Source organism: Typopeltis vanoorti, chromosome 9 (genome assembly GCF_054136105.1).
Source record: "Typopeltis vanoorti isolate ZY-2024b chromosome 9, IOZ_Tvanoo_1.0, whole genome shotgun sequence".
Lineage (NCBI taxonomy): Eukaryota > Metazoa > Arthropoda > Arachnida > Uropygi > Thelyphonidae > Typopeltis > Typopeltis vanoorti.
In genome coordinates this window covers 56995627-57021266 of record NC_143557.1, presented here as the reverse complement: position 1 = coordinate 57021266, position 25640 = coordinate 56995627, and the positions used below count along the sequence as shown (strand labels likewise).

Genomic DNA, 25640 nt, shown 5'->3' with positions numbered 1-25640 from the left:
AGCCGATCCTCATAACTATCCTTGTACAGTCTTGAAACCATCTTTGTCATCCGTCTTTGTATCCTTTCCACAGTTAATTTATCCCCTTCAAATCCTGGGGACCAAATCTGAGAACAATAGTCCAAGTGTGGTCTGATCAGAGACTTATACAACAGAATGATAACCCTCTTGTCTCTGCAGGTCAGTGTCCTTCTCATAATAGCAGCAATCCTCTGTGTTACCTTCACCACCTTTGCAATATGTCCCCTAAACTTCAGGTTTCTATCAATCATCAACCCCAGATCTCTTGTCTCCCCTACTTCCTCCAGTATCACTCCTCCCATAGAGTATGCAGCATCCCATCGATGTTTTCCAAACCTCAAGACCTTACATTTTGCTGCATTAAACTGACACCCCCATTCATTTGCCCATCTATCTAGCTTATTTAAATCCTCTTGCAGGGCTACCACATCTGCACTATTACTAATAATCCTTCCAAGCTTCGCATCATCCGCAAACAACTGAATATCCCCCTGCAATCTACTGGCTATGTCATTGATATAAAGGTTAAACAATATAGGTCCTAGTACTGAGCCCTGTGGGACCCCAGTTGTAACCCTCTGCCTCCTGGAAACTGCTCCACCATACACAACTCTCTGATACCTATCAGACAGCCAATCCTGAATCCAGTTGACCAATCTGACATCCAGACCCATGTGCTGCAACTTAAATATCAGCTTATCATGTGGCACCCTGTCAAATGCCTTCGCCAAGTCTAAGAAAATTGCAGTATATGCCTTTCCCTCATCTAATGTTCTTGTAACTTTATTATAAAAGGCTAGCATATTGCTAAAACAAGAGCGTCCTTTCACAAATCCATGTTGATTCTCACAGATAACATTACCTTCACCTGCCCAATGCTGTATACGGTCCCTTACTACTTTCTCCAAGATCTTAACAACTACTGATGACAAGCAGACTGGCCTATAATTAGACACTTCCGGTCTGTTACCACCCTTATGCAATGGCACTATCTTACCTTCCTTCCATTCCCTGGGCACCTTTGCCAAAGTCAGACTTTCATTGAAAAGCCACGTTAAAGGCACTGTCAATTCCCTAGCACATTCTCTCAAAACTCGTGGTGAAATACCATCCAGTCCCACAGCTTTACTGACATCCAGAGTATTCAGTATCTGAAACACACTCTCCTCCTGTACCTCCAGACCTCGAACCAGTCCTATCCCTCTAGCATTAAAACTGACTCCTCTAGGATGAAATACTCCAATAAAGTGTTCATTGAACAATTCCACTATGTCCTCTGCATCAGTCACTCTATTCCCATTTTTATCCCACAGTCATTTCTCCTCCTACTGGCCACATAGCTAAAAACTTCCCTAGGATTTTCTTTGGATCTTAGGGCCAATCTCCTCTCATATTCCAGTTTCGCTTTCCTTACCACACTAGTCACTCTTCTGGCCTGTGTCTTATATTCCTCATGCATCTCTTCACCTGTCTCCTTATATCTCTTCCATAGCCTCTTTTTCGCATGCAATTCCTGTTTAATATTGTTTGTCATCCACTTTACTCCAAATTGCGCCCTCTTCTTCACTCGTGGTATACAACTTACCATTGCTGATAACAAATATTCTTTCACAATTTCCCACGCACTAGTGATATCCCGGCCTTCCAATTCCTCCCTCCATGAAACTTCCCGAAGTTGACGTCTAAGACTATTATAATCACCTGCCTTATAATTCCACATAAGTTCCCGTCTCTTTGATACTCCTGCATGTCTATTCATTTTCCAAGCCAACACCATATGGTCACTCTCTCCAACTGGTGGGAGAGACGTCAACTCAGTTATTATCAACTCTTCTGATGCTATAACCAAATCCAAAACTTTTGAACCTCTTGTTCCCTCTGTTACATGTTGCCTAAGACATTTGTCCCTCAAGAATTCTAGAAATTCCATTCCCCTATTGCTACATGCATCTTCCTCTCTCCAATTTATACTACTGAAGTTAAAATCTCCCATAACAATCATTCTTCTTGCACTTGCCACTATTATTTGCGCTATTATTTACTAATGTTTATTCAAGATATGAGAGAAAAATGTCTCTACTGCTCCGCAACTATTCAACTTACAGGCCCCTCACATCGGATCCTACGATAATCAATCAATTAAAAAGACTTAATTCTCTTATAGATAATATATCTATATGGGATGAAGATCAAAAGAAAAAACTTAAAACCTCTTTCGGTCATCCGCCTAGAATGTACGGTCTTCCAAAAGTTCATAAATGAGGCATTCTATTAAGACCAGTTGTAGACTGTATAGGTTGTCCCACTTATAAAATTTCAAAATTTTTATCAAATTTGCTGACTTCTTCAACTAGAAGAACTGCTACTTATATAAAAAATTCTTTGGATTTCAAAAATAAAATTTCAGATCTTCATTTAGGCGCTTCATATATTATGATTAGTTTAGATTGTTTCATTATTTACTAATGTTCCTTTATCTGACACCATTGAATTCCTCCAACAAGAATGTCCGTCAGACATTGTTAAAATATTCGATTTTGTAATGCATTCTGGTTATTTTTCCTTTAAAAACAAGTTCTATCAACAAATCAAAGGAACAGCAATGGGCAATCCTATTTCTCCTGCTATTGCCAACTTCAATATGGAGTACTTTGAACAATGTATTTTTGACAACATTTCACCTAGACCGTACTCATTGGTTCAGATATGTAGATGACATTTTTGCTATCTGGAATGGCTCTTCTGATGAATTACAAGTTTCTTTCAAAATTAAATGCACTTTATCTAAGGATCCAGTTCAACCTAGAAGTAATAGTAAATAAGCAGTTAGCCTTTTTAGGTCTTTTAATTCTTTGCCAACCAGATGGTAACCTACAATTCTCAGTCTATAGCAGGGGTGTTCAACCCGTCGATCGCGGAGCGATTTTTGGTCGATCTCTTATGTATTCCGCCTTACTTATAAATTTAATTAAAACTGAAAACATAATATTTTATTTATCAGTGTTTTGTATTATTTTTAATTCGCTTTAAGTGTATTGCTATTGTTTATTTATTTTTCGTTAAAATTGTCAAATCAGTAATTTTCTTATAAGCCCGGATAAATGAATTAATTTGGAAATCAGTGGAAGTCAAACAGCGAGCCGAGTAAATACAATTCTAAGCAAAGTGTAAAAACATGATTGTAACTTAAATATTAAATATTCCAAAGCCCATTACATCGATTTTTTACTTAGGTTAAGTCCCATGTGAATATTGTAAAAAAATAAACTTTGTTTGTCTCAGTATAGTTTATATTAGATGTTTTTGTAAATAACTCTTCTGAAGCAACTGTATATATACTGCTTTAATAAGAATATGTTAGAGTGTTAAAAACAAAGGCAATGTTTTTGTCACCGAAGCTGTACAGTGGCATTAGAAAGATTGTTATTGAAACTTGTATGTATGAGAAAGGCTTGCAGGCTCTAAGTGTAAACATCTCTGAAGTCAGTCAGAAAGAGTTCAAACATCTTTCCGATGGCCGGCAACTTATAATCAAAAGAAAGTGGAGGAGAACAAAAGGCGTGCTGAACTTGAAACTTAAGATGAAAGACTCATAGCGATTCTTTGAGGGTTGCCAAACTTCATGCGAGGTCTCAGAGGAGGCCTAATAAAAAGGAACTGAAGCAAGCAGAAGGGGTCCCGGTTCCAGAATTGCTGTCAGAGAGGAGGGTGCCTGGTCCAGAGTTGCCGGCAGAGAGACTGCCTGGATCTGTGTTGGTTGAGAGAGGAGTTCCATGCTTCCAGAAAGGAGCTTCTCGGTTCGAAACGTCACTAGAGAAAGACTACTTCTAGGCCACAGACAAGGTTTCAAATTGCAAAAAGGAAAAGTTCCCAGGCCAGGTTAATGTCAGACATTCACCAGTGTGTTGCGTTTTCATTACAATTTGATGAATCAAACGACTTCACTGATATTGCTCAGTTAATGGTATTTAAAAGTTTATTTTTCACTTGGTTAGACTATAATAAATTTAGTTTAATTCTTTATCCAAGTGTGAGCAAACAAAGTTTGCGCCTGAAAGTATCTTCAGGACTGGAGTAAGGTGGTACAACAGCGGGCAACTCGTTGCAAAGGTGGAGCAAGCTCACAACACTCCTATCTCAGTATTTCCCATAATGCAAAACACATCTCCTTGCGGATATGTATAATGTTATGCATTAAGGGGAGGGCCACTACCCAGACTAGTATTGACCTTTATTGAGGTCTCTTCGGTGGGAGCCAGGCCCGAGTGGAGATACTAGACAGAAGCATTAGCAAGGTCATCTCTACCTATAGGGTTGCCAAACGGTATACCACCTACCAGTTGCCCAGTGTTGTACCACCTTAGCCCAGTCCTGAAGATACTTTCAGGTGCAAACTTTGTTTGCTAACACTTGGATAAAGGATTAAACTAAATTTATTAATGGTATTTAATCGCATGGCATTTCAAGATTATTCAAGTAAAGAAGAACTTTTGAAAATTATACCATTATTGGGAAGGACTAGGGGAGAAGAAATTTTTTAAGCATTTGATGAATTTGGGAAACAACACAAAACTTCCGCTTTGTAAACTTGTATCTATTACTATTGATGGTGCTCCTGCAATCATAGGTAATGAATGGCTTCATTTCATTATGTAAAAACGATGACAAATATCCAGATTTTTTAACTTATCACTGTATTATTCGCCAACAAGTACTATGTAGTAAAAGATTAAACACAAAAGATGTTTTGGATATTAAAATTGCAAATTAAAATTACATTTAAAATTGTAAATTCAGTTCGAGGAAAAGCCCAGCCATTGCAGGGCTTTTCCTCGAATTTAAATTATAGGCAGATGAAGATAGGGAACTTCTGTTGCACAATGATGTTCGCTGGCTCAGCAGAAGTCAATTTTTTGAAAGATTTCTTGTATTCATTAACGATATAAAAATTTTTCTTGATGAAAAAGGAGATATTTATCCACAATTGAGTGATAAAAGATGGTTGTTACACTTATCATTTTTAGTAGATTTCTGTATGAAATTAAGCAATTTAAATTTAGAGTTACAATCATCATCATCAAATTCCTGCCATGTACCCTCAAGGGGTGTACAGGATATGATAGTACTACATGAAAAAAATTACATCATTACTAACTTCCTATCTACAATTTTTCTCCAAATCAGTCTGTTACTTGTCAAAGACTCCACCATTATCAGATCTTGTATTTCTATCATCTAGGGCACTTTGTATTTTATCAATCCACCTATATCTTGGTCTTCCTCTGGGTCGTTTTGCTGCCAACCTGGCAGAGAACACTTGCTTTGCTAATCTTTTCTCGCCCATTCTGTTTAAGTGACCATACCACCTGAGATTAGCTCTGCTAACGCATTCCTGGATGCTGAAAATGTCAAGTTCTTTCCTAATATCCTCGTTTTTAATATGATATTGCCATTGATGCCATCTGTTCAAGCCTCTAATCTTTCTCAGGACTCTCATATCTGCGGTCTCTAGTCTTTGGTCAAGTGTTTTACTTCTGACCCAGCTCTCAGATCCATAAGTTAAAACTGGTTTGAACACTGTCTTGTATACAGCTAATTTAGTGTTCCGACTAATTTCTCTCTTATTCCATATGAATTTATTCAATTCACTTCCCACCATACCAGCTTTGCTGATTCTGTTGTCTATTTCTATATTTAATTTACCATCTTCACTAAAAATCGTGCCTAAGTAGCTGAAATGTCTTACCTGTTCCACAGGTTGTCCATTCACAACACAGTTGACATTTTCAATGATTCTGCCTATTTTCATTGTCTTTGTCTTTTTATTGCTGACCTTCATACCATATCTATTACAACAACTATTCAATTTAGTCAGAGAATTTTGCAGACTTGTAGCAGATTTATTTAGAAGTATAACATCATCCGCATAAAGCAAAGAGCTGACATTAACATCTCCAATCTTGATATCATGTTTAATACCACTTTCCTTCATAATGTGATCCATATAGATAATGAATAACAGAGGGGATAATGTACATCCTTGTCTCACACCAGATTTAACATTAAACCATCTTTCTGTACTTCCTTCAATTCTAACTGCTGACTTACAACTCAAATAAAGACTAAGTATTGCTTGATATAATGTTCCACTGACACCATATAACTGCAGCGTATTGAATAGCTTCTCTCTTGGCACCTTGTCATATGCCTTTTCCAGATCGACAAAACTTAAATACAGATCTTTGTTATATTCCCATGCTTTCTCGACTATTTGTCGTAAAGTGAAGATCTGATCCTGACAGCCTCTATTTGGCCTGAATCCAGCTTGTTCTTCACTAAGCTTTTCTTCCACAATTCTTCTCAACCATTTCTCAAGTATACTTGCATAGATCTTGCCAGGAACACTCAGTACGGAAATACCTCTGTAATTCTCACATTCAGTTTTATTTCCCTTTTTATATATGGGTACTATGAAAGCTCTGCTCCAATCATTGGGAATTCGTCCACACTGTCCAGGCTTTCTGAACTATGCAGTGCAGCCACTGTAAGACTCTTATACCACCATACTTCAGCATTTCTGGTCGAATATCATCTACTCCTGCTGCCTTTCCACATTTCAAGCCTTTGATGGCTTTTTCTACTTCAAGTATGGATATGTATTCCTGACTGCATGCCTGGTCAGTGTTTTTTACCACTGTGCTGTCATCACTGCTTGTTTCATTTAGCAGTTTTTCAAAGTAATTACTCCATACTTCAAGGATATCTTTTTCTCCCGTTTTCATGTCACCTTTATCATCTCTAACTCCTTTTACAGCACTCTTTCCTCCATTCCTAAGCTTCTTCAATAACCTCCAGAATATTTTGCCACCTTCTTGATATTTATTTTCTATATTCTTGCCAAAGTCCTCCCATAACTTTTGTTTAGCTAGTTTTACACAGTGTTTAGCATTCTTGCATTTGTCTCTATATTCTCTAAGAGCACAAGCTGACTTATTTGACAGGAACTTTTGATATGCTTTCTTCTTTTCCTTCACTGCCTCTTTAACTTCCTGTGTCCACCATGGAGTTATGATTTTTTTATCCTTGCAGACAACCTCACCACGTGCCTCTCTGGCAGAATCAATCAATGTTTTCTTCAGAGTTTGCCAATGAATCTCCAAGATTTGATTCCTGTTCTCAAACTCTCATTTTTTCTTCAATAATCTTTCTGTATTTTAGTCTACAGTTCACATCTGAGAGCTGCTCAACTTTTATTCACTTTAAAACTTTCTTGCATGTTATTCTTTTGAATATGAAATTCAATTTTATCCTGCTCAAGAACTAAATAGTGATCACTTCCAATTTCAAATCCTCTGTACCCTCTGGTGTCCTGTACCAGGGAGAAAACATCACTATTAACAACAACATAGTCAAAAAATTGTGTTGTGTTTCAGATTGCATACTTGTCAGAATCCGCTTTTTCAAATATGACCGTCATAAAAAATCAATTAAGAAACCAAATTACAAATGATCGTTTGGATGATTGTCTGCGATTGGCCACTTCTTCATATCAACTTGACTATGAAAATATTGCGAGGTCCAAACATTAATTTTTTTTTATTTTTTTTTAATCAACAAGCATTTCCCCTGTAACTTGTCAGTTTGTAATCAATCTGTTGTTTTTTCTAACTTTGGTTTTCCAAAATAGAGAAATAAAATTTTATTCCAATATATTTGTTTTTTTTTGTTGTATTAAAATATATGTTGTATTAAAATAATTAAAAGTGATAAATAAATTTTTAAATACACAAATAAAGTTTTAGTTGTGTATTTTTTTTAGTTGTTTATTTGTGCATAATCAGATATCAGGTTGGGGGAACGTGATCTATATAAGAGAGTAGATCGCTGAATAACTTTTTATAGAAAAGTATCTCTCATAGTAAAAAAGGTTGAACACCACTGGTCTATAGGAAGGAGACTCATACAGGCCATTATATCCATGCTGAATCTCATCACCATCCCAGTCAAAAGGCAGGAACTATTAAAACACTGGTTCATCAGGCCCACTCATTTTGTCCTTCAGAGGAACTATTATAGAAAGAATTGCAATCTATTACTTCCTATTTTCTATCTAATGGATATAAGAATTCTTTCATTGAAAGAGATTTAAATAGTTTGATATATCCTTCTCTTCAAATACAGAAGAAATAATGCATATTCCTATCCCTTATGTGCAAGGCATTAGTGAACACATAGCGAAAGTTTTAAAACCACTAAATATTTTTGTTGGCTTCCGACCCATTGGAAAAATCGCCGTCTTTCTCACTTCTCCAAAGGAAGAGCTTCCACATTTAAGTCATCCAGGTGTCTACCAAATTCCTTGCTCTTGTGGGTTATCTTATTTTGGACAAATAGGAAGATCTGCTTTTACTCGGATAGAAGAACACAAGTCATATATTCGATACATTGAACCTGAACAGTCTGGACTTGCAGAGCATGCTATCAACACTAGATATAGAGTTCACTGGAACAAGGCAAGAGTCTTTTGCAAAAGTTGGTTCCTCATGGAACGGCTTTATAAAGAAACATGTGAAACTTTACTTCACTCTCTCCCAACTTAAACTGATCTGATGGTCTACGTCTATCCCCTTTGTGTGAGATAAGAAGAATCAGCTAATGCCTTTTTATTCCCATATAGGGAGTAAGCGAGGCTGTTTAGCCCTAACTTTTGGAGACTGAGAGGGCAGTTAGGAAACTTTAATGACTTTTTTAGTTATCTTACATGAGCTACTTAGGTGGTGCCCTTTGGAATTGTCAGTTATTGTTTAATTAGCCTCTTTACGTGTACTGAAGATGTCTGTGATACTTAGGTGAAAATTCTACTAATAAATAATATTTTACGTGAGTTAATTCCGTTATTATAATTTTAAGTAATCTCTCACCTGCCACATTTCCAACTGCTGGGATGCATACATACATACATACATACATGTCACAAGCACCACATACCAAAAAATCTCAGAGTATGTTAAGTAAAATGTAGTCCTTAAATGGGGGAGGACATATTGATAAGCCACTGGCAAACTGAGCTATGATTGCCATCATAATTTAAACACTGCAAAAAGAATACTACAAATTATACTGAAATATCACATTTAAGTACAATTTCCACAACTGTAAATTACCCACAGACTATATGTTGTATCTAGCTTAGTTTCCCTGTAATTTAAAGTAAAATATCTAATTAATAATAATGAAGGAGCCTCCGTAATTCAGTCAGTATAGATGAAGCCTTTGGTCAGAAAGATCTGGGTTTGATTCCCGTCCATGACGTGAGGAACTTTTATCTGGTCTCTTTTGACTAAAGGTGAATTAGCCAGTCTCATATAGAAGTAGAGGGTTTTTTTCACCTGGAAACTTGGGATTTTCATGCCACAGAACAGGCACACCGGCCCCATGAACACACACATGGATCTACAGTCATGAATCCTTGCCTTTAGGGGTTGCAGCAGAAGAGTGACATGTCAGCTGCATTATTTCATCATAAACCCCTTATTAAGGGACTCTACCCAGCCAAAGAGACGGATGAGAAGGGAAGGGAAATAATAGCAAAACTTATCTTTATTTTGCTACTCATCATAACATGTATGAATATAGCCTCACCCTTTGGTGACTGCATGTAGATAATTACTAAAAGGGCAATCACAAGAAGATGAGGTTTTGATGTTAGGTCAGAAGACTGGATCAGTCCTCCATATTCCTTAAAACGCTATGTGAAGGTCTCTTTCCAACTAGCTTTGACCATTAAGTGACATTAAGATAATGATTTAAAAATATAATAATTAAATCGTATGCTTTATAAGCTAATGAACTGATATTTTTGAACTTTGAGAAGTAATGCTGGAGAATTAGTGAAGCTAAAGCAATAACACTATAGGCCAATTGATCATGTTTGTGAATCATTAAAAAAAATGCACATTTCTATCATACATATATATATATATCTATCCTAACATACAAGGCACAAAAAATACACATAATATTCCTTAAAAATTGCCTCAATCACAACATCACGCCAAAATTCGTGACAGTATGTGGAAACTGTTTGATTCCCAGGAAAAAAAAGCCGATATGACATAGCCCTACACTTATCCCGAAATGTTCTGATGACAATAGCATGATCAAAATGGCTCGCACCTCATTAACGCTCTCCTCCACCCCTGTTTCCCATAAAACACTTCCCCTCCCCAAAAAGCCCTTAAATATAATAATATATACATATGTTTAAAAAATCCCAGGTTATTCAAATTAATTTCCCACCTTGCCTCAACCCCCCCTCCCCCTTTAACACCCTAACAGCAGAAGTATGAAGAATGAAGACAACCTAACATCCAAACAAGGTATGTGCAAAATTTCTTCCTCTAGTCTGCACATATTTATCTTTAAAATACACCTATAATGCCCTAAGAATTCTTGAGTAAAAAGCCAATGTTTTTAAAATAAGGGACACTCCTAAACGAAAACAGGCAAAAATATCCATAAAAATAATAGTTTTTAAGAGGAGTAACATGGGAATTTTCCCAGAAATAATACCTATACTCAAACTCCCCCCCCCCTTCCATCACAAAAAACACTTTAAAATAAGATCTTTTTAGAGCACGTACCAAACACAAGCCTATGTCATGGGCTCATATCATGCATTCAATGAATGGAAAAGTTTTACAAAAGAAATATACCAGAAAACCATCCTAACATACCCGCACAAAAAATACACATAATATTTCTTAAAAATTGCCTCAATCACAACATCACACCAAAATTCACGACAGCACATGGAAACCGCTCAATTCCCGGAAATAAAAAAATTTGCTACCGGGCATCACGCGCACTCATCGAACAAGCCATACGTAACAGACTTATAAAGAATAATCAAGCACATTCATACATTCACAAAACAAAATGTAGATTGAAAACTTTACTGACCCCAAACAAATGGGCAATTTTTTTTTGAAAGTACCCAAACACACATCAATGACTACACGCAATTAATAGAAGCCCGACATGCAAAAAAATGGAATGCCCTAACAGGCACTCAATACACAATATGTGCAGCTTTCAACCCTTTGGATATTACCACCTTGCAACCCACACAAGACAATTCCATCATAAATCTATCACATCATAATCTCACACCTGACGAAATCACCATCCTGAACAAAGGACTAAACTTCGCTGTATCCCCAAAACACATACCGAGAAAGATATCATTATTGAAGTCCAAGCAAAACTTGAAAATGATCCAAACAGAGAAACAACATTTCAGAAAATAAACATCATAAATAGCAAAATAATAGTAAAACCCAACATTACTCCCAACTTATAAAAAGCCCTATTATTTTTAAACCTGAACCTGAATATAATGATCACAAAAGCAGACAAAGGGGATACAGCAGTCACCATAAACCAAACCAATTACCACAACAAAATAACGGCCATCTTAAACGACCAACACACCTACCAAAAAATCCAAAATGATCCCACCCCCGACCTCATAAAACAAATCAACATCACCCTACACACCTTAAAAAATCAAAACAAGATAGACAAAACCACAATGAAAAACACAACATCCCACACCACACGCACCCCTTGTATGTTTGGGAACATCAAAACCCACAAAGATGGTTACCCAAGGCCTATAGTCTCCTACAAGAGCACAACCACAGCACCATTATTGAAATTCATAGCCAAATTTATCAAACCATTACTTACAAGTGGTTTGATAAAAAATACGGACGACCTATTCTAGAAAATAAATAACATAACCTTATCCCAGGAAGACATCTTCACCTAATTGGATGCAACTTCATTATACACTAATGTGGACATCCCCAGAACGTTAGACATCATACACACACTACTCACAGAAGACCACACCCTGCACGCATGCACAAAATTAACACCTAATGACATCATAAACTTGATCAAACTCATAATATCAGCTAACTTCTTTAAGTTCAACAACAACATGTATGTTCAAATTTTCAGTCAGTCTCCCTATGGGCCAAAACATCAGCAGACAACTAGTGGAATTATTCCTGGCACACATAGAATCACTCCTACTCCACCCCCCCCCCCAGCATCACCTTTTATGGAAGATACTTGGATGACATTCTGTGCATTGGAGAATCAACACACATCACCACCTTACAAGCATCCCTTAACAATTACAGCAACAGATTAAAATTCACCACAGAAACCGAACAGAACAAATCCATCAATTTCTTAAACCTGACATTAATCAGAACTAACAACAAAATAGCCACGAAAATATACCACAAACTGACACATATCAGAAACTACCTCCATTTCAGTTCATACCATCCATATTCAGTTAAAAAATCGGTCATCCTATCACAATTTATAAATGCTTACAAATTCTCAACTAACCGTAATTATCTCAACACGGAATTAAAGAATTTAACACAGATTTTTAAAAATCACAACTACCCACACAACTAATAAATTATGCAAACAGAACAGCAAAAACCCATCAAAACAACCCAACAACCAAAACAGACTTCTCAACACAAAAGGTTATCAAACTTCCATACATCCAAAACACATACATACCCTACAAATACATTTTCAAACACACGAACTATAAGCTAGTATTCACCACGAACCAAAAATTAACAACTCGCCTAAAACCCACTAAATCTCTCACACACAAAGAAATATTAGAACACCACAATGTAGTCTACAAATTTCCTTGCCAAAAAGACCGTGATATCACCTACATAGGTTCTACCATCAGGTCTTTATGGGTTAGACTACAAGAACACTTCCGTGACAGTAACATCCCTATTCCAGAACATTTCAACACAAAAAAAAAAACATCGAAAAGAAAAATAGAATACAGAGTACAGGGAAGATAGAAATAGCAGTTCACGCCCTTTAACAGAAACACACCCTGCAAATTGACAAGTCCATAATAATAGACAAACAAGAAAATGAAACAATGCTTAGAATATCGGAAACGATAGCCATAAAATGTGATGAAAACTCAATCAACATCCACCGAACCTACTTAATCTCCGAGTGTTGGAAGTCCCACAACATAAAAATTAGGTCATGACTCCGACCAATAGGCGATAACACAAGCACCTCAATGGCAGAAACCCAAGCCAACATAACATAGCCCTACACTTATCCCGAAATATTCTGATGATGATAGCACAATTGAAACGGTTCACACCTCGCTAACGCTCTCCCCTGCCTATTTCCATAAAATCCTTCCCTTCCCCAAAGAAGTGCCCTTAAATATTATAATATATACATATGTATATACATTTTAAAAAAAATCCAGGTTTTTCAAATTAATTTCCCGCCTTGCCTCAACTCTCCCCTCCCCCCCTTTAACAGTCTAACAGCAGAATGAAGACAACCTAACATCCAAACAAGGTATGTGCAAAATTTCTTCCTCTACTAGTATGCATATATTTATCTTTAAAATACACCTATAAAATGCCCTACGAATTCTTGAGTAAAAAGCCATTGTTTTTAAAATAAGAGACACTCTTAGCGAAAATAGGCAAAATTAAACATAAAAATATTAAAAAAAAACTCTCACACTAGAAAAGGAATAATCTTACTTAGCATAAGCAATCACAGCAGATCCCTCCCTCCCTCCCTCGCTCACACACACACACACACACACACACACACACACACACACACACACACACACACACACACACACACACACACACACACACACACACACACACACAGAAGTTTAATCAAATTAATAAAACTTCTGGTAAGTAATAAATTATTTAATATCATTCTGCAGGCTGTTAATAATTTTCATATGGTCCTCAACATTTATTAAGAATATATCAACAAATTTTTTAACTAAAATAAAGAGCCAAAGGCTTCATTTTGGCAATGCAAATTTATATAAATTAAGTGGATATTAAATCCAACATCATTTCAAAGCCAAATACAGAAACTATAAAGTTTCATGCAAAAATTGACCAGAGAGCTTGCGGGAATACACTGTCGCCATACTATGAGTTGCCCTAGCTGAACCTAATAGGAAAAGCACGAACACTAAAAGCACCTGTATATTGTCTTCTATTGGTCCATTTTGATAGGTTTCACTAGTCTGACAGCTGTTTCAAACTCATTGGTTTTTGTCACTAGGTAGAAACCTAAGAGAGCAAAAACTCTCGGTACTAGGGAACTTGAAGCATCGGAGAGGTGTATTTTCTGTAAGTGAACTCTAGGTTGGTGCATAAAGTACTTACTAAAATAAAGAGCCAGAGGCTTCATTTCGACAATGCAAAATTATATAAATTAAATGGATATTAAATCCAACATCATTTCAAAGCCAAATACAGAAACTATAAAAGTTTCATGCAAAAATTGACCAGAGAGCTTGCGGGAATACACCGTCGCCATACTGTGAGTTGCCCTATCTGAACCTAATAGGAAAAGCACCCATATATTGCCTTCTATTGGTCCATTTTGATAGGTTTCACTAGTCTGACAGCTATTTCAAATTCATTGGTTTTTGTGACTAGGTAGAAACCTAAGAGAGCAAAAACTCTCGGTACTAGGGAACTTGAAGCATCGGAAAGGTGTATTTTCTGTAAGTGAACTCTAGGTCGGTGCATAAAGTACTTACTAAAATAAAGAGCCAAAGGCTTCATTTCGACAATGCAAAATTATATAAATTAAATGGATATTAAATCCAACATCATTTCAAAGCCAAATACAGAAACTATAAAAGTCGTGCGAAAAATGACTAGAGAGCTTGCGGGAATACACCACCGCCATACTACGAATTGCCACTGCCGAACCTAATAGGAAAAGCACGAATGCTAAAAGCGCCCGTATATTGCTTGCTTCTATTGGCCCAAAAATGGACCAATAGAAGGCAATATATGGGCACTTTTAGTATTCATGCTTTTCCTATTAGGTTCAGCTAGGTTTTTGGACTCTTAGGTCTCTGGTCAATTTTCGCACGAAACTTTTATAGTTTCTGCACGAAACTTTTATTTTTCTGTATTCGGCTTTGAAATGATGTTGGATTTAATATCCACTTAATTTATATCAACAAATTGATTTAAAAACATCAATTCAAATGATCAAAGATATGCAGACATGTATTTGAGCATCTATAGCCATGAACTGTATATAACTGTTTAACACTAACAAATATGCTTAGCATTTGCACTAGCTTGCCACCCAAATGACTGTTACCTCTAGTTTAGTTCTAAATTCTACTAAACGTTTTGTATTGTACTGTCATAGTAATTTGCAAACTTGTTTATATGAAATTGAACAAATCTAAAACTATAAATAGAATATTAGATGACAATCTTCAACATTTGTTGCAAATATGTATATGAGGAATTAAAAAATATTGTCTAATATACATAGAAAAAAAAAAAATAAAATAAATATATATATATATAATCCTTAAACATATCCCTTATATAAGTATTTTTTTTGTAGTAACACAATACTACAGAGTTAACTTTTGAACGCTATTTTGAACATTTTTAAATAACATTTTTTAATTAATCCAAGAAAATATTGCATTTTCTATTATTGTGCACATTAGTGTTTTCTTTGTTTATACCCCCTCCCCTTCTCCTCTGTCAGTGTCATTTTGGATATGAATGTTGTCTCTGATTACTTTTTATTGAAATTTAATTCTCATGCCCCAAAAATGATTGGACATCATCGATTTAGATAATTAAAAGGCAGACTAACAATAAAAATTAAATATTAACAATGCTACTCCATGCTATTCAGATGCACATAATGATAAAATGCACAAGACTTTATCTAAAATACAAAGTAACCTTGAATTTTAACACAGAAAAATAATCTAATAGATACAACATACAAAATTATTTATGGTCCATCAATAATTCATTATCTTTTGGTAATAAAATATGACTAACACATTTTCACACACTTTTTTATTACAACAGCATACTGAAATTAAATGTTTATCCTAGCAAATCCAAACTTTCATTTAGTATATATTCCCTTCAGCTAGTGCCATTCAAAAATATTTTTTCTACATTTTCATCCATTTTTTTTTAATATAAATAAGTAACCTTAAGTAAAAATTTCAAAGATTATATTTTATTCAGTAAAAACATGAAATGAATGAGTCTGCAATATTCATTAATTACAAAATAAATATTTTTGTAAGCAGTAAACTACCACAATGGACTTTCACTATAACTTGTAGAGATAAAAATATATTTTGTTACAGCAGATAGACAGTGGTGAATTTCCTTTATTCCCAAACAAATACACTGTGGGTGTGGGACTTTGGACAAGCCTTTTTGGCAGTTTGTTATAACGTATTTACTATAATAAAAGTCGATTAAACACTTCTATGGTAAGAGATGTCATATTATTGTACTAATTGCTGGCATAAGAGTTCAAAGGGAAATCAGATCATCATTCCATAATATATTTGGAAAACAAATCATACTAATAAAGAAATTTGTTGTTTATAACAGAAATGGTAAGATTCTTTAAAAGAACAATACATACTGATATACTGTGCGAAGGCATATTTATTAGAACTTTGTGGATTTCCATCCGGTTCACATAGTACAGTTCCAAGTGTATCAAGGTAATCTTGAAGTTGTTCTAAGAGTGTAATTACCTATTACAAACACACAAATATTAGCCTTAATGACAAATTTTATAATAAAAAATTATGAAATATGGTATCAAGATACATTAATATAAAATTTGTTTTATGAGGTGCTACTCAAAAGTTCAGTGAATTTGAATAGTGCCAACCAGATGTAGTATGGTATGGCCTTCCGCTGCTATAAGGGGAAGGCCATACCACATGGAGTATGAGGAAGGCCACCCTTTGTTAATCAGTATGCCAACAGTTGGCAAGCTGAGAGGCTGCATTCTTGGGTTATGTGAATGCTTGTAATGTCATGTTTTTAATAGTTTGGTAAATTTTTTCTCCAATTGAAATTACAGATTTTAAGATTTTAAGGAGCACAGAATCTGTGTTCCTTAAAATCAAAACTCCAAACTCACCCTCTGCAACTTTTTCTGTTCTTGAAGATGAAATTCTGGCTGAAAGGGTGTTATTTTGACATGAATGAGGGGATCCAGACAGAAATGCAGGAGGTGCACAGTCACACGTGAGGACTTCCAGGGATGTATCGAATTATGGAAAACCTGCTGGAATCAATGAAAACATGCCCAAGGGGACTACTCTGAAGGGACACGGTGGAAACTAGAAGTTAGGGTAATTAAGTCAAATATTTCAAACTTTTGGGTAGCACTCATATACTAATACTAATTAGTTTCAAAAATTTGATTTAAAATTAGTTTTAAATAATATAAATTAATATGTTGGAAAGGGTCCAGAGAAGATTCACAAATGTGGTCAGTGCTCTTTGGAATGTGGAGTATGAGGACAAATTAAGAGAATGTAAGTTGCAGAGTCTTGTGAATAGGAGGAATGAGGGGGGGGGGGATATGATTGGGACATATAAGCTAGTCAGGGGTTGTTATCGGGTCGACATGGAAGAGATTTTTCATAAAATGGGAGAGGCCATTGCTGGAAACTGTATGAGGAGAGTGTGAGCAGAGTGAAGACTAGTTTCTTTGCATTGAGAATGGTTGGTGAGTGGAATGCATATGCTTTCCAACAATATACAATCTGAGCAGAGAGGAATATCTTTTTTTTTTTTAAAAGTATTTGTTTTATAAGACATTGTTGCTTAAAGTCACAATTGTGCTATTTTCTTAGAATAATTAGTTTTCTATAGTAATATTACTGCTTATTTTTGTTATTTATAGTATTTGATATACTTTATATAAGATAAACGTTATATAATACTGTAACATTAAAGTACTATTAAATATGCCAAATCCTTGCAAGAACAATACAGCAGTAATAACAAAGAGGAATGTGGGGAAACTATTAATAACACTAAAAATAATCATGGCATTTTGGAAAGTAACAAAGATATTGAGTATGAAGTAACCTTGGAATAATCTAGACCAAAGCAAATCATTAGGTGGATGAAGAGGAAATTGGATAAACTTGAAAAGCAATTAAAGAGGCATCAGAAGGACATGAATGGTAAGAAGTAAAAAGGAGAAACAAGAAAGCACCAAATCAGGTAAGATATTTCGAAATGATATTCAGGGAGATAAAATCAATTACATAAAGAAGGATATTATATGGTATGGAGATTCAATTGTTAAAGATACGATTGATAATAGTGTTACTACTTGAAGTTTTCTGGGTGCTGAAATCAAAAATTTAATAAATGTAGCAAAAAGCAAAAAAGAAAAGCAAAAGAGATGGAAGTTCTGGTAGGAACATATGATTTGTGTAGTGATAAATACAGTATGAGAGTGGATATGAAAGGACTGTTGAAAGATGTTGAAAGTTTATTTTTCACTTGGTTAGACTATAATAAATTTAGTTTAATCCTTTATCCAAGTGTGAGTAAACAATGTTTGCGCCTGAAAATATCGTCAGGACTGGGGTAAGGTAGTACAACACCAGGAAACTTGTAGCAAAGGTGGACCAAGCTAACGTCACTCCTATCTCAGTATCTCCCATAATAAACTTTCAACATCTTTCTCTAAATCCAGAGTAATTTAATAAAAAGGTGGCACACCTTTTGGCAACTCCTATATGTAAAGATGACCTCGCCATTGCTTCTGCCTGGTATCTCCACTTCTGGGCCTGGCTCCTACTGAAGAGACCTCAATAAAGGTTGAAACTAGTCTGGGTAGTGGCCTTTCCCTTAATGCATAACATTATACATATCTGCAAGGTGATGTGTTTTGCATGATGGGAGATACTGAGATAGGAGTGATGTTAGCTTGGTCCACCTTTGCTACAAGTTTCCTGGTGTTGTACTACCTTACTCCAGTCCTGAAGATATTTTCAGGTGCAAACTTTGTTTGCTCACACTTGGATAAAGGATTAAACTAAATTTATTATACTATTGGAAGAAGTGGGAGTGAAGAGTGAGAAAGTGAAAATAGTATATCACCTAGATATGATAGCACAGAATTAAAAATAAGGGCTACTATGATAGCAAATGATTCAATGCATAGATTGTGTACCATAGTGCAGTATAGAAAAAATTGTTGCGAGTTGTTTGATGTGTGGAGTGAGTAGGAAGAATTGATTTATATAAGAGGGATGGCCTGCACTTGAATGCATTTGGTGTTTCAAAAACTTGTTTATTGATATGAGACCTAATACAGAGAGTCAGGGAAGTCAAATTATGGTGGGAGGAATGGTGCAAATTTGTGTATAAAAGAGGCCAAGTTATGTAAGTAGATTAATGATAAAAGATGATCAAATAATGGAGATGATTATGATGAAAAGATGACTGTGTGTGTTCATCTGACTTATTAAGTATGTGTAAAGATATCTGCATAAATGGAGCATTAGATATTTGAAAACATTAGCATTTGAAAACAAATTTAAAAGTTGACCAACAATGTCATGCAGACTACAGAGGAATAATAATAATAATAAAAAGCATGGAGATAGCTTATTATGTCTGTACAAAAATTTCAGGAGTACAGGAACAAAGAAATTGAGTTTGTTGCCTTAGTGATTATGTTATACACCCAGATTATTGGCAGTGGTGAGCCTTGGCTCACAGAGGTAGATGTATTAATTGTTATTGAGTAAAGAGTACAGTATATTAGGAAGAACAGGCAAGATAGAAAAGGAAGGGGTGTGATGATAATGATAATCAAGTTGGGATATATAACTGACTGTAATATTAGTAATAGCTTTTCATGTAATAGCAAGTTTGAGGCTATTTGGTGTGAGGTGGAGTCTAACAAGATGAAATACACAGTGGGGTGTTGCTACAGACCTAGTGGATCAGCTGCAAGTAATAATTAAATGCATAGCCAATTAAACCTAATGGGAACTAAATGATTAATCATTTGAAATAATATAAATATAAAGCTCAAGTCAGAAGAGTTAAAATTATTGTATAGAAAACTAAGTGAAAGTATGAAAAGAAACTGGCTCTGGAAGTTAAAGACAACCCAAAAGAATTATATTAAGATGTTGAGTAAAAGAAGAAAGAATGAATGAATGTGAAAGAATAACTCTTGTCAATGTGGATGGTATGCAGGTGGCAAATGCAGAAGAAAGTAAAAAAAAAGTAAAAAGAAAACAATGAAGCTGAAATGTACTAAAAACAATGAAATGAGATAAAATAGTGAATGAATTCAGAACATGGAAATAATAATAAATAAGTAAAAAGTAAAACCAACATATAAATGATATATATGAAAATGTACTGAAATCATGAGACAATAACTAAAATATGGGAATAACAGAGAATATCATGAGACAGACCAGAATTAAAGTGTATTGGAGTAAAAACGTGATTTTTTTTAAACACAGAAAATGTGAAAAACATTACTAAAAATATAAGTGTGTACAATTTAGAAGTAATGCTAAAGAATGAAGTCATCATAAAGAGGGGAGAAGGATACTGAAGTTAGTTACTTTATGGGGTGTGACCATCTTCAGAAATAAATCATACCTTAGTGAGATTATGAATCAGTGGTTCAGAATCCCACTAAGGCAGTATTTCCCAACGTTTTTTGGATCATGCTCCACGTCAATGCCTCAAAGATTTTGATGTCCCCCGCTTGCTGACAATTGTGAGTGTTATAAGACTATTACACTTTTTTATAAAATCTTTATCAAGTAGCTTTATTTTTATCCTCCTACATGTTTCGCCAATCTGTTTCTATTGGCATCCTCAGGGAATACAAATCAGTAAGCACAAAATGAAGGTTACAGACTAGGTTATAACCGATGGTTCTAAATCATGCAAAAATTGGTATTGTGCATGACAATGTGCGTGTCTCGTTAACGTGATTTATTCGTGATGACTCATGACGTAATTGTTATGAAAGTTCATTTCTTTGATATTTAATGATCTGATAAAAGTTTTCCAAATTTCTGGTAAAATTAGACCTTGATTCTCGTTTAGGTTTTCAGTTTTACGGACGACTGTAGCTGCTTCTTTAAATGGTTACCCTAAAAGACTCTATAACAAGATTCTATTTACTGATATACCACATCGGCAACGTGATGACGTCCAATACATCAGTACAATTACAATTCCTTTTGTCAACAACCTTTCCAAAAAATTAGCTAACCTTTTAAAACCATACAAGATCAGAGTGGCATTCAAACCAATCAATACTATTCGGAAATTTTTAAGATCACCGAAAGATCCTCACCCATTCTACAAATACTCTGGAGTATATAATATTCCTTGCTCATGTGGTATTAGTTACGTAGGTCAGACATCTAGAAGCTTCGAAACGAGAAAGAAAGAACACATAGGATAACAGACAAGACATTTCAGGCCTTTCATGCCACTTTGCCTCTACTAACCATCACATTGAGTGGGATAAGAGCCTTATGCCATACATAGAAGATAACTACCATTCAAGAACCTTTAAAGAAGCAGCTACAGTCGCCCGTAAAACTGAAAACCTAAACAAGAATCAAGGTCTAATTTTACCAGAAATTTGGAAAACTTTTATCAGATCATTAAATATCAAAGAAATGAACTTTCATAACAATTACGTCATGAGTCATCACGAATAAATCACGTTAACGAGACACGCACATTGTCATGCACAATACCAATTTTTGTATGATTTAGAACCATCGGTTATAACCTAGTCTGTAACCTTCATTTTGTGCTTACTGATTTGTATTCCCTGAGGATGCCAATAGAAACAGATTGGCGAAACATGTAGGAGGATAAAAATAAAGCTACTTGATAAAGATTTTATAAAAAAGTGTAATAGTCTTATGAATAATTGTCAAGAAAAAATTCAACATAATTGTGAGTGTTTTTTAAGTATATCAGTGATGAGGTGACGAATGCAACATCATTTTCTAATTGCCTCCCAAAATATTCAAATTGCCCACGTTAAGAAACACTGCACTACGGTATGATAATCCCATTACACAAAGAGGGTGCATAGATTGATGTGTCTAATTATCAACCTATCAGTATCTCTGGAATGGTGATGAAGATTTTGAAAAAGTAAAGTTGGTAAGAGATTGTATAAAGAAATGGGTTGACAAAAGGAATTGTAATTGTACTGATGTATTGGACGTCATCACGTTGTCGATGTGGCATATCAGTAAATAGAATCTTGCTATAGAGTCTTTTAGGGTGACCAGTGGTGTATCACAGAGATCATTCCTTGGTTCATTGTCATTCAATCTTTAACAGGTGACACACAGCTATTTGCTGATGCTGCAAAGGTAAGCAGGGTAATCAGGAATGCAACTAACATGAGATACTTACAGAATAATTTTGAATAAGTTGGAATTATAGGCATGTGAAAATGGCTATCGTTTCAATATTAGTAAATGTAAAGTTATGAATTTTGGCATAATGAGATACCCAATGATATATTACAGCAGCTGCCAAATCCCAGCTCACCAAATGCAGCTTGCAAAGTTGTCTGCTACAGCTCTCAAGGCAATTTTGGTTTTTATTGTGTTTATTATAAAAGACAAAAATTCAAGACATATATACAATATATTTCACAGACATATATATATATATATTTTTTTTTTATTCACATAATATAAAAAAATGAAGAAAGTATGAATTGACAATAAAATATGTCATGTGTATGCCATTTTGTTCTGTGTGACAGGCACCGAGGAGCAAATGTAATTAACAACTGCCACTTACGAGTATCCAACAGTAACACTCAACTTACATGTGTGCTATGATGAGTAAGTGTGTTATAAAATTGATTTCTAAGAAGAAATACTGTTTATTTTTCTCAGATTTTTAAGTGAAAGTTGCATATCCCCTTAGTTGTTTAAAGCAGCAGAACAAAAAGTATAAGAAACGGAAATAGGAAGAAGAAAATGGGGGTTTTAAGCAGGAATGGAAGGAAAGCTTTCCCTTTACTGTTAAGGGTGAGAAACTTATGTGTCCTCTGTCACGTGACAGAAAAGTTTTACATTTTTTAGGATAATTGTGATGCTGAAACACCTTGACAAGTAAGGATAATGAAGTCATTTTGCATCTTTACGAGGCTTTGATATGATCACACTTGGTCTACTATGTACAGATCTGGTCTTTTGGTTTTGGAGAGGGTACAAAGGAGAGTGTTACAGATTAAAGATACCAAGAAATTATATACTTGGTTTAATCCATCATCCAAGTGTAAGCAAACAGTTTGTGCCTGAAGTATCTTTCAGGACTGGGACAACTCATGGCAAAGGTGGTATAACTTTCATCACTTGTATTAGTAACCCATAATGCAAAGCACATCTTCTTGCAGACATGTATAATGCTATGCCAAGTGAAAAACTTTCAACAACTATCTATCTCTAATCCAGAGTATTTTAATAATAAGGTGTGACACCTTTTGGCAACTCACAGGAAAATATGACTTCTCCATTACTTCCACCTTAGTATCACCACCTCTGGGTCTGGCTCTCACTGATGAGACCTCAATAAAGGTCAAAACCGGTCTGGGCAGTACTCTTCCCTTAATGCATAGCATTATACATGTCTGCAAGGAGATGTGCTTTGCATTATAGGATACTAAGGCAAGTGATGAGAAGTTATACCACCTTTGCCACGAGTTGCCCCAGTCCTGAAAGATACTTCATGTGCAAAACTTTGTTTGCTTACACTGATAACGGATTAAACCAAGTATATAATTTCTTGGTATTATCTTTAATTTATAATACAACCAAGTGAAAAACTTTCAACAACTAGAGTGTCACAGATGATAATGAGACTGTGGATACTAGCAGATAGGACAAAGAGAGGTGATATAATAAAGACATACAAACTATTGAAAGAATCATACAGGATAAGTAGATGAAATCTTTTGATTTTATGGAGGGCTATGAGAGGATGAGAGGGCATCCATGGAAGCTGAGAATGAATGCAGTCAAGAAAGGAATAGAGCTAGATTTTTCTCTCATAGAGTGGTGTAGGAACTTTGAAAATCAATGAACTGCATTTCAAAATCATACATATTTATCCACGAAAACATCTGCAAGTTTATTTGAAGATGTTTTCGTGTCCTGTAGTTTGAGATTCAAGTCATTTAAATGTTTGCAAAAATCTGTAATAAACATGAGTTTACAAACCCACACGATGTCATACATTTCTTTATAAGACATTTGTTGATTAGTCAAAAAGAGATTTATTTCATCCAGACATTCAATAAATCGTTTCTGAACAAGACCTCAACTAAGCCAACGAACACTGTTGTACATTATTAGTCCTTTGCACACCAAATCCAATTAATTCAATAGATTCTGAAATTGTAGTTTATTCAAAGCAAGTGCAGAAATGTAATTAACAACCTTGGTTACTGTTTGCATCAGGTCTTGAAGTTCCTTTAGGCCAGCGTTTGCATATAAATTCTTGTCATGTAGGATGCAATGAAAAACTATTAGTGGATGACCAACATGTTTTGCAAACAGATTTACAAATTCTGCATCCTTACCAATCATGCAGGGTGCACCATATGTTGTGATGGATACCACTTTTGAAGTATCAATTTGCTGAATAGATAATTCATTCCTAACTGCTTTACATATTTCAATCCCACATATGCTTAGGTAGTGTTACAAGGTTAATCATCTCTTTGCATACTTCGTCATCCCTACAAAATCAAGCAAAGATTGCCAACCTAGCTGATGATGTAATGTCTGTACTCTCATCAACACAAATAGAAAGAACTTATATGAAGGCCAAATCTTTTGTTAATTGCTTGCTGTATCTTTTCCAACTTAAGTATTCTATCCTTAATTGTTTTTCTACTCAGACAATTCATTAATGCGCTGAATGATTTTTACCTTTTCTGAAAAATTGTCAAAAATGGAGCACATTCTAGCCATGCTTCCCTAATATACTCTCTATCACTGAGTGGTTTTCCACTTTGGGTAATAACTTTTGAAACCTCAAAACTAACAGCAACTAAGTTGCAACTAGGCCTACCTGAAATAAATTTCAAAGTATCGGACTATTTTTTTGTCTTGCTCAGTTCACGAGAAATTAATTCTCTTTGTTCTTGCTCACTTTTGTTATTTAATTTATTCTGAACAGTTTCAAAATGTCTCGTCTCTTACAGAAGAAGTCTTACAAACAACTGATTTGGAACATAAAATACATAATGCTTTATTATCTTTCTTAATCATGCCACATTTTTCAGTCCAGTATTCTTTAAATTGTCTAATATCCTTTTCATTTGAATGTCTATGTTTCTTTGTGGCTGGTGGTGACTTTCTGCTCAATCTGTAAAGAGCAGGAAGCAAATAAATATATATATATATAAGAAAGCAATTAAATAATTGCTTTATTCATAGAGCTCTTAACTTTAATGAAAATTGGATTATGGGGTGTAAAAATGTGGACAGGGACATATAGACACTGACAAAAATTATAATTTGGACTCAGAAAATCTCATCATAATCACTTTCTGCATATACCAACCAAGTTTAAGCAAGCCAAAAATTAGTCCAATTATAAGCCGACCTACACACATGCTAATGAAAG

The 25640-nt window shown here is 35.1% G+C and overlaps 1 protein-coding gene across 1 annotated transcript in view; it reads right to left on the bottom strand.

Annotated features, from left to right (window-relative positions):
* Exo70 (exocyst complex component 7) overlaps window positions 1-25640 on the bottom strand; it is a 324025-nt gene that overhangs the window by 68318 nt on the left and 230067 nt on the right. The window contains exon 16 of the mRNA XM_090398081.1: window positions 16588-16702. Coding sequence (XP_090254207.1) covers window positions 16588-16702 — 115 coding nt within the window. The remainder of the gene's footprint in view (window positions 1-16587; window positions 16703-25640) is intronic.